The 10,139-nt window shown below is 47.4% G+C and overlaps 2 protein-coding genes across 2 annotated transcripts in view; one reads left to right on the top strand and one right to left on the bottom strand.

Annotated features, from left to right (window-relative positions):
- The window catches only part of LOC136838168 (uncharacterized), an 864,161-nt gene that overhangs the window by 458,945 nt on the left and 395,077 nt on the right, over positions 1–10,139 (bottom strand). The gene's annotated exons all lie outside the window — the stretch shown is intronic.
- LOC136838146 (zinc finger protein 845-like) overlaps positions 1–10,139 on the top strand; it is an 83,589-nt gene that overhangs the window by 67,595 nt on the left and 5,855 nt on the right. Inside the window, exons 8-9 of the mRNA XM_067102996.1 lie at positions 9,251–9,368; positions 9,567–9,639. Coding sequence (XP_066959097.1) covers positions 9,251–9,368; positions 9,567–9,639 — 191 coding nt within the window. The remainder of the gene's footprint in view (positions 1–9,250; positions 9,369–9,566; positions 9,640–10,139) is intronic.

The following is a 10,139-nucleotide window of genomic DNA, read 5'->3' as shown; positions in this document are numbered from 1 at the left end:
GAATCAGCAAATCTGGAAGCCACTGCCATGGCAGCCTTCCAGGCAGTTTCCTGGCTGGACTTGTGGTCCCTCACAATGTCCAAGGTTGCTGCTTCTGGAGGTTTATCAACCCCACAGAAGACACTACCTTCAGAGACTATGCCAATCTGGTGGTAGGGCAATCTCCTACTTGGCTCACCAGACGGCAAACCTGTGGGTGAACTTGGTGCTTAAGAGAAGGGATGCCGACCTCTCTTGAATCACCAAGCACATCAGAATGGACTCAGCTTTGGCTCTCCAGAATGGACTGGTGCTCGAGTCTACCTCTCTCTTCACTCAAGAGGAGGTAGACACTGCAGTAGACAAACGTCGCATTGAAGACCACGACAGGGTTGTCCACCAGGTAGCAACAAAGGCAACCGGGCCTTCACTTGTCACTATGGCCCGACCTTTGGGTCCGGCCAGCAGCTTCTCAGTCCCCAAGAAGTCCCAGACTTCAAAGGGCGCTCAAGGAACCACCTAGCCATCTTCTACCCTGCCAAGAAAGGTGCAAAGTCACACCCCTTTCCTCTACCCTTCCATTCCAGTAAAGGGAATGGGGGTAATGGAAAGAAAAATGGAGGGAAATGCAAGGGTCAGCGTTCCTCTCCACAAACTGCTGTCGGTGGGGGAGGGGGGTGCCTGTCGGGCCATTGGGCAACATGGCAGTGACATGGAGCTGAGACGTGGGTAGTAGATATCCTTTGGGAGGGCTATTTGCTTCCCTTCCAGTCTCGACCACCCCTGACCAACGATCTGGTCCGATTACGCTCCTACGTATCCGGCTAGCTGTGGAAACGTGCTGGGGAAGTTGTAACAGATCAGTCCCCAGGCTTTTACAGCTGATGAGAAAGATTGGGGTTGGGGAGACCAGTCATTGATCTCTCTCTCTCCCTTGAACCGATTCATTTGCCAGACTCGGTTCATGATGGAAATGACATGTTCAGTGCTCGCTTCCATCAGGGAAAACTACTTCATGCTTATGGTGGATCTTAAGGATGTCCATCAGTCCTCCCGCAAGTGTCTGTGCTTTATCCTCGGGGGAGAGGTGTTCCAGTTCAGGGTACTTTGTTTCAGGCTCTCTGCTGCTCCCCAGGTATTCACACGAGTGTTCATCTTTGTGTCAACTTGGGCCCATTTGTGCAGGATATGTGTTCTGAGGTATCTCGAGGATTGGCTAGCCTTGGCAAAGTCTCGTCTGTATTCACTCCAAGACAGAGATTGTCTTTTGGATTTCTGCCTTAGTCTGGGGCTTGTGGTAAATCTCGAGAAATCTGATCTCATACCCAAGCAGAGGATAAAGTACCTGGGCATGCTGATAGATACAGTAGCAGCAAGAGTCTACACCTTGGACTCTGGTATCAGCAGGTTCAAGAAAGCAGCGCAAATGTTCCTGTCTTGGCAGGAGCAACCAGCGTGGCAGTGGCAGGTTGTTCTCAGTCACCTGTCATCTCTGGAGAAGCTGGTCCCTCATGGGCGGCTTCACCTTCGTTTTCTCCAGTGGAGAATGAAGGAGTTCTGGTCTCCAGTGTGGGATCTTCCATCTTTTCCCATCCCTCTTTCGCAGAAGGTGAGACAGGACTTAGCCTGGTGGCTGGACAGGAACCTTGTAATAGGAGTGTCTGTGCACACTCCCCCTCCCAAGATGCCTCTGTTCTCAGATGCTTAGACCGAGGGACTGGGCACATACCTGGAGGGGTTGCTGGTTTCAGGTGTGTGGAACCGAGATGAAAAGTATCTTTACATTAGTATCCTGCAGCTCAGGGTGGCCTTCTCAGCCCTCGAAGAGTTCCAGGATTGAGTGATGGGACACTCAGTGGTGTTGATGAGCGACAACACCACAGTAGTGGCATATCCCAACAAGCAAGGAGGCCTAGTGTCTCTTTCGCTATATCAGTTGACAATGCAGGTGCATGAGTGGGCAATATAGAGCTGTTGGCCAGATACATTCCAGGCAAGAAGAATGCAGTGGCAGACAAGCTCAGTCGCCAGGGTTGAGTGACCCGGACAGAATGCTTCCTTCACATGGACGTCGTGGAAAGACTATTCAGTCTTTGGGGGATCACGTCGATCGACCTGTTTGCCACCCGGCACAACAGGAACCTCCAGGTGTTTTGCTCCTTGGTCCTCAACCCATAGACTGCAGCAGAGGATGCCTTCCAGTACCCATGGGACAATGTGGATGCTTATGCCTTTCCACTGTTCTGCCTTCTTCACATGATCAACAGGGTAAGGATCACCAGGAACCTCAGAATGACCCTGACGGCTTCCAAATAGCCACACACCACGTGGGGTCCGGGCCTGCTAGCTCTTCTCATTGAGACACCGAGAGAAATTCCCCTTTGGCACAACCTGTTGTGTCAGCCACATGTAGAACGGTTCCACCAGTCCATGGGGTCGCTTGCACTTTATGGCTGGAGACTATCCAGCGTCTCTTGTGAGCAAGAGGTTTTTCTCCCACACAGCATCAGAAATGTCTGGATACCTGCATCAGTCCTCTGCCACAGTTTACCAGGGTAAATGGGCTGTCTTTTGTGATTGGTGTCATAGATGGGGTCTACCTCTGGTCAGAGCTAGTATTCATCAGGTAGCTGATTTCATTGTCTTTCTTTGCTGAGAGAAGCTTCTCTCTGTCTCAGCTGTAAAGGGCCATATGGCCGCCCTGGACCTAGTTGTACATCTGAAGGGCATGGATATCTCCTCCTCACTGGAGATATCTTTGATGATAAAGAGCTTCAAAAGGTCTTGCCCACCCAGGGACCTTAGGCCCCCTGCTTGAGACATGACTGTTGTACTTGGGAGCCTGACTCATGCACCATATGAACCCTTATGAGAGTCATCTGACAGGGATCTGACCCTCATGACCATTTTCTTGCTGCACGTACACGGGTCTCTGTGGAGACCCATGTCACGGGGATGCATGGGTTTCTAAGAATCCCAGTGTCATCCATACCAGTTCCGGTAAATCATCTTCACGGGCTGGTGAAGGTCCTTCTAACTGTTGCATGGGGTCCTACGGACTCCCGTGACAACAGTTAGTGCTCACGGTCCATGGCTGCAGATCGTGACACGTACGTATGAGAGAGTGAGCCCACAGCATGCAGGCGCTGCCTCACCCTACACATTCCTGCAAGGAAGCAGTGCCAGTGTCCTGGAAAGGTGAAACTGGGCATCAAGCCTGCTCACCTGGGAAAGTGATGGCCTCAAAGAAGACAGTAACATGTCTACGGGATAGCCCCCGCTCACGTATGTGTGAACTTGCATGGTCATGTGAGCGTACACATTCATGTGAGTGGATCCGCTCTCCACTGGACAGCCCCCGTGCACGTTCACGTAAACAGGTTTGCTCTCTGTAGACCTGTGCAGATGCCATTACTGTGGGTTAACAACTGCTCAAGTCTTTACTCTCCTGTTGGGGCTTTGGCCTCTGGCAGGCCCGTGAGTAGTGCTGCACCCTTCTCACCTGTCCCCTCATCCTACTGGGGTTATACCGAGAAGCATGAGTCGGACAGGCCTAGGGCTCAAGAATGGGATTGTTTACCTTCCCATCCCAGCCCTTCCATGAGTTCTTACATTCCCGTTTCGGTCTGCCCTCAAAACCGTCTGGGGTCTGCACAAGGAACCCAAAGCTTTGTTGGGCATGCCGTGGTCTAATCTTGCTGAGGGGGTTCTTGGACAAGTGAGCTCTTTGATTTTTAGGCAGGAGAACTCACTTTGTGCTAGCAGCTTGTTTAAGATATTTCCCCCTCCACTCCCTTGTCAGAAGCATTTCTACGTGCCATCGGATAGGCCACTGCTGACCAAACACATTGACCCGGACCTGGTTCATCTAGACCCTGGTCTGTCGCTGGACCAGCTGCATGCAGAGGAGTCTCCTCTCGCAGCAGGAGTCAGCGGCACTGGAATCAACTGCCATGGCAGCATTCCAGGCAGTCTCTTGAATGGATTGATGGACACTGTCCGTGTCTAACATCGCTTCCTCGTCTTCTAAGAGTTCAAGGACTTCTGAGGAAGAAGCTATTTTCAAGAGACTGATGCTTTCTGGAAGTAGGGCCATTTCCTACCTAGCCCACCATACAGCAAACCTGCAGGCAAACTTGGCGTTGAAGAGTAGGGACGCTGTCCTGACTCGAATCTTCCAAGTTCTTTGGTCTCGAGTTGGCCTTGGCCCTAAGGAATGGACCGTCACTGGGTTCCACTTTTCTCTTCCCTAGATAGCAAGTGGATGCCGTGGTAAACAGACGGATGGCTGATTATAACGATCATCTCATCCACCAGGCAGTGGCAAAGACTTCCTGGCCTTAGCGTGCCACTGCAACCTGAACTTCAGGTCAGGTTGGCACTTCCTCTACAGGTCCTAAGAAGTCCCAGGCTTCTAAGGGCCCCTGTAGGAATAGCCAGTTTTCTTCTGCCCCCATTAGGAAAGATGCACAACAGCCGCTCTGCAGCCCCCTTCCCGACCTGGTAAAGGGGCTAAGGGTAAGAATAAGGGAGCAGGATGCTAGGGGCAGTGTTCCTCCCCGCATGCTGCCAATGGTGGGGGTTGCCTGTTGAGCCATTGGGCAACATGGCAGCGATACGGAGTGGAGACCTTAGTAAATGTTCTTTGGGAAGGATATTTACTTTCTTTCGAGCCTGAACCACCTCTCACCAGCCATCCAGTCTATCTCCAAACTTACGTTACAGGCTTCCTGAAGGATCTCACCCTGTGTGGGGAGGTGAAGGTGATGCTACAGAAAGGCACTGTGGAAGTCGTGACAAATCAGTCTCTGGGCTTTTACAGCTGTCTCTTTCTGGTAAAGGAAACTTCAGAAGGATGGAGACCAATCATAGATTTTCTTCCCTGAACTGATTCGTTTGCCAGACTTGGTTCACAATGGAAATGACACGCTCAGTGCTCGAGGCCGTCAGGGAGTCCAACTTCATGCTTACGGTGGACCTGAAGGATGTATATTTCCAAATACCAATCCATCAGGCCTCACGCAAGTACCTCTGCTTTATCCTCGGGGAAAAGGCATACCAGTTCAGGACACACTGTTTCAGGCTCTCAACCACTCCCCAGGTGTTCACGTGAGTGTTCATCCTTGTTTCGACTTTGGCCTGTTCACATGGGATACGTCTTTTGAGGTATCTCGACAATTGGCTAGTCCTGGCAAGCTCTCGTTCGCAGTCCCCAGAACAGGGATCAAATCCTCGAGTTTTGTCGCACCCAGGGAGTTGTGATAAACTTATGAAGTCTGATCTCATTCCCAAGCAGGGGATAATATACCTGGACATGCTGATAGATGCAGCAGCAGTGAGAGTCTTCCCCTCAGACTCTCGTAGCAGCAAGTTCAGGATTTGACGCGATCGTTTGTCCTGGCAGGAAGAGAGCTTGGCAGTGGCAAGTCATTCTCGGTCACCTGTCATCCTTGGAGAAGCTGGTCCCTCATGGGTGGCTTCACCCTCGTTCCCTTCAGTGGAGAATGAAGGAATTCTGGTCTCCGGCAAGGGACTAGCTGCACCTTCCCATTCCTCTTTCAGAGAAAGTGAGTAAGTACTTAGCCTGGTGGCTGGATGACAGGAACCTCATAATAAGAGTATCTCTACACTCCCCCTCCATAGATGCTTCTGTTCTCAGATGCAATGAGAGAGGGGTGGGGTGCACACATGGAGGAGTTGCAGGTTTTGGGTATGTGGGATCAGAATGACAAGTACCTTCACATCAATATCCTGGAACTCTAGGCAGCTCTCTTGGCTCTCCAAGAGTTTCAAGATCGTGTGATGGGGCACTCTGTGGTACTGATGAGCGACAACACCATGGTAGTGGCATATGTCAACAAGCAAGGGCGATTGTTATCCCTCCAGCTTCACAAGTTGATGGTGCAGGTACAGAAGTGAGAGGTAGCAGACTCAGTGGAGTTGTCAGCCAGATACATTCCGGGCAAGAGGAACATAGTGGCAGACAAACTCAGTCGTCAGGGTCAAGTGATAGCGACAGAGTGGTCCCTACTCCCAGACGTCGCGTATAAATTGTTCAACCTGGGGGGATGACCAAAGATAGACCTGTTTGCAACCTGGCACAACTGGAAGTTGCTGGTGTTCTTCTCGGTCATCCCGGACCCATGGGCAGCAGCAGAAGACGTCTTTCAACACCCATGGAACAATCTGGAAGCATGCGTGTTTCCACCATTCTGTCTGATTTGTTTGGTGATCAACAGGGTAATGATCACCCCAGATCTCAGAATGATCCTGGTGGCTCCCAAGTGGTCACATGCCGAATGGTACTCAGACCTGCTAGCTCTGCTATCCAAGGCATCAAGAGAGATTCCTCTCTGGCACAACCTCCTTTGCCAGCTGCACATTGAGAGGTTCCACCAGTCCGTAGGGTCCCTATCTTTTCATGGCTGGATTCTATCCAGCATCTCTTGCAAGGAAGAGGCTTTTCTCGTTGAGCAGCGATGGAGATGTACGGATACTTGCAAATGTCCTCTGTACCTGTATACCGGGGAAAATGGACCATCTTCTGTGGCTGGTGTCGTAGACAGGGTATCTCTCCGGTCAGAGCCACTATTCAGCAGGTAGCGGACTTTCTTGTCTTCCTTCACCGAGAAGCTTCTCTCCAACTCACCTGTTAAGAGATACAGGACCACCCTTGGCCTAGTCCTGTGCCTGAAAGTCTTGCTCTCCCAAGGAACTCAGGTCCCCTGAATGGGTTGTGAATCTTGTTCTACGGAGCCTGACTTGTCCTCCATACGAACCCCTACAAGAGTCGTCAGACAGGGATCTGACCCTCAAGACTGTCTTCTTGCTTGGTCTGGCATTTGCAAAGAGAGTAAGTGAACTGCATGGCCTTTCTTTTGACGTTAAGCACTCGAGGGGATGGAGATCTTATCATGCTCGAATTTGTCCCAGAATTCGTAACAAAGACTCAGAATCTGTTGGTACCCGACACCAGATTCAAGTCCTTCTTGATCCCCTCCTTAGAGGACTTTGTTGGTAATGATCCAGACGAGATACTACTGTGGTCCAGTTAGAGTGCTGTGGTACTACCTTAAGAGGACCCGACAGCTCAGGCAAACCTGGGTGTCGATGACTCTTCGTTAGTAGTGGCCCGACCAAGAAAGAAGTGTTCAAGATCACAATTTCTTTCTGGCTTCTTGAGATAATCAAAGGAATGTGCTCTACATCTGACAAATTAGACAGGAGTATGTTCTGAGCAGACCTCACGAGGTTAGGGACATTGGTCCGTCCCTTGCATTCAGGAAGAACCTGTCGGTTCCACAGGTACTAAGGGCGGGAGTGTGGTCACAAAAAACCACATTCACATCCTTCTACCTTTGGGACATTACCCCTGGTTCCATGGACATTTTTTCCTTGGGTCCTGTGGTGGGTGCTAAACAATTTGTGTAGCTCACCCAGCTCCCCTAGAGGGACAGGTAGCATCTTGCCTGAGGTGTTCGGTTGCAGAGAGAGAGAGAGAGAGAGAGAGTGAGTGAGTGAGTGACTGGCCTCCTCCTTTTTTTTTTTTTTTTTTTACCTTACCCCGTCCATAGGGCAGAGGAATGGTTGGCAAACCGTCATGTGCTGGACGTGTGGGCGATGCAGGTGAGCTACAGAACTGAGAGCTGTACCCTGTCCATAACCTATGAGTCTGTAGATTAAAAGATGCAATTCCTTCACCTCTCTCTAGCAAGGGAGAGAGGGGCTGACAATAAAACAAAACCTGTTGGTTTTATTAGCCTTTTATTTTCTCCTACACTATGGGTTCATCCAAGCCCTTTTCGAATCAGGGACATTATACTGTACATACCCATCAATTTAAAAGGCCCAGAAGTGTGGCAGTTGAACATCACATACGCTCAAAAAGTCAGAGGCACAGGACTCCTTCCTTTGCTCTACATGACCAGGAAGGAGGCCCAGGTGAGTTGAACTACCATTCAGTTCAGAGATTTACTCAGAATCCTCCCACCAAGAAGTAAGTCTCCATATGTAAAGACCCAAGGTTTGTATTCGTGTAGGAACAAACTACAAATTTTTTAAGTAATTTGTATTTTTCCTAACATACAAACCTGAAGGTCTTTACAGAAAAGGCCCACCTAAAGCCACCCCTCATTCTGGTACCTGGTCCAAAAGGTAAAGTGAATACATAATGATGGGAGTGGACGGGACTCCCACCCTACCGTCGATAGTTAACCACTTTGTTAAAAGTTGAACGGCAATTTTCCCAGCACATGCTGCAAATATATCCATATGTAAAGACCTTCAGATTTGTATGTTAGGAAAAATACAAATTACTAAAAATTTTTTAGTTTTTCCACCCTTGCAGCATTGAAAACCAAAAGGCTTTTTACTGTATTCATTTTAATTATGTATGTATGCATTCATGTAGATTTTGATGGGTTGGAGTTAAATGTGGGTACTGCCAAGTCGCAAACAGTGCATATGTAGGTACAGTAATCGAGGAAATACGGTAATATGAAATTTTCTTTGGTATACAAAGCAAAACCATATATCATATATCTCCCATATCAACCAGCCCTCTTTGTTCATCAGGCCAAAAGAAGAAGTGTTTGGTGATGGCATGCGAGTGAGGGGAGTTCCCTTACTCAAACTTCTTAACCACCAGTTAACCCATTTCCAACTTGCACTGAAAAATACTCCTTCATAAAAAGCTCTGGTTTGTATGGCTCTGAAAACAATTGGTCGTATTTGAGGCAATGTAGCAGCACCTACCTTCCAAGACTGTCATCAGTGTTGCTGGTCTTAACAGCTACTCATGTATTGTGTCTACAGTAACAATCAGCTCTCTTGAAATTACTACTCAGTTCACCCTTCCTATTTTTTCTTCTTATTGTCTACTGCATCTGTGGATAATATGGTCTTACATATAACTGGATCACATATAAGTAAGCATTTACTGTATACTGTACCCTTCCTGCTGTTACCCCAGAAAATTGTTATGTTGGTCTCTTGCATTTTCCATTCTTGGGCTTTGATTTGTTAATAAGGATATGTTCATAAGTAATACTGTAATGTTAAGCTAAGAAGGTTCACAGATGTTAGAGGGTGGGAGGTAATTGACTGATAATCTATTGTTGCATTGTTGCCTCAGGAATGTTTTGATGCTGTGTCTGGACAACATTTGGTTAGATTGTATTAATATTTGGATAGTACTGTCAAATGCGCACCTTGTTAATTGGCCTGAGACCTTTATAGGAACCTGAATTAAATTTTATTTATTTTGCTTCAGTTGTGGTATTCTGTTTCCTAACTCTGTGTTGCATTCTTTGATTTCAGATTCTCCTTCAGAAAAACCTTCCTTCCTTCGTCATTTTTTTAATCAGATTTTCAAGATTTTGGGAATGAATGTAAGTGTTACCAATGTCAATTGTCTCAAACTACAACAAGTAAAATCTGTTCTGAATATTAGATTCATACATCAGCAATGAAATCTGGTTGTAGTCCTTCAAGATATTGTAGAACTTAGTTTATGACAGATTTATTGGATAATAATTTGTAAACAATTTTGTCTTAAGAGTTGTCAATTGAACACATTGTCATTACAGACCAAGGCAGGACAAAAGGCTAAAATGAATCCAGAAAATTCTTTAGAATTACCTTTGAAAAGTGAAACTGAAGGTGCATTATCACTACCCTTCCATAAATCAAGAAAACAGCAACATGGCTGCCTTTAGTGAAACCAGTGATGGTAACTTTTTGTCTCTGGATCCACTGATGGACATCAAAATAGAGCCAGAGGTATTCTGTGAGTCTAATGAAGATGGTGAATATTCATATGAAATGAATTCAGTAGTGAATGAAAAAATCCACTAACCTGCAAAAAGTTTTAAAACAAGAAAGAAGGAATAGTCAGACTGGAGAGAAATTCTTTCAGATCCACTGACTGTGAGAAAGCATTTTTCCATAAATCAAGAAAATTAATGGCTGCCTCTAAGTGAAACAAGTCATATCACTGATGGATTCAAACCAGAGCCAGAAGCCATTCATGTGTCAAGGATGAATATTGGGAAAAAAATTCATTTTGAATAAAAAAAATCACAGTTCATCTGAGAATTAAACAAGAAAGAAGGAATTCATGTGCAAGGAATCAGATCCACTGGGAAAGCATTTTACAAGAA

Source organism: Macrobrachium rosenbergii, unplaced genomic scaffold (genome assembly GCF_040412425.1).
Source record: "Macrobrachium rosenbergii isolate ZJJX-2024 unplaced genomic scaffold, ASM4041242v1 171, whole genome shotgun sequence".
NCBI classification, from domain to species: Eukaryota; Metazoa; Arthropoda; class Malacostraca; order Decapoda; family Palaemonidae; genus Macrobrachium; species Macrobrachium rosenbergii.
This window is presented reverse-complemented; position numbering and strand designations above follow the sequence as displayed.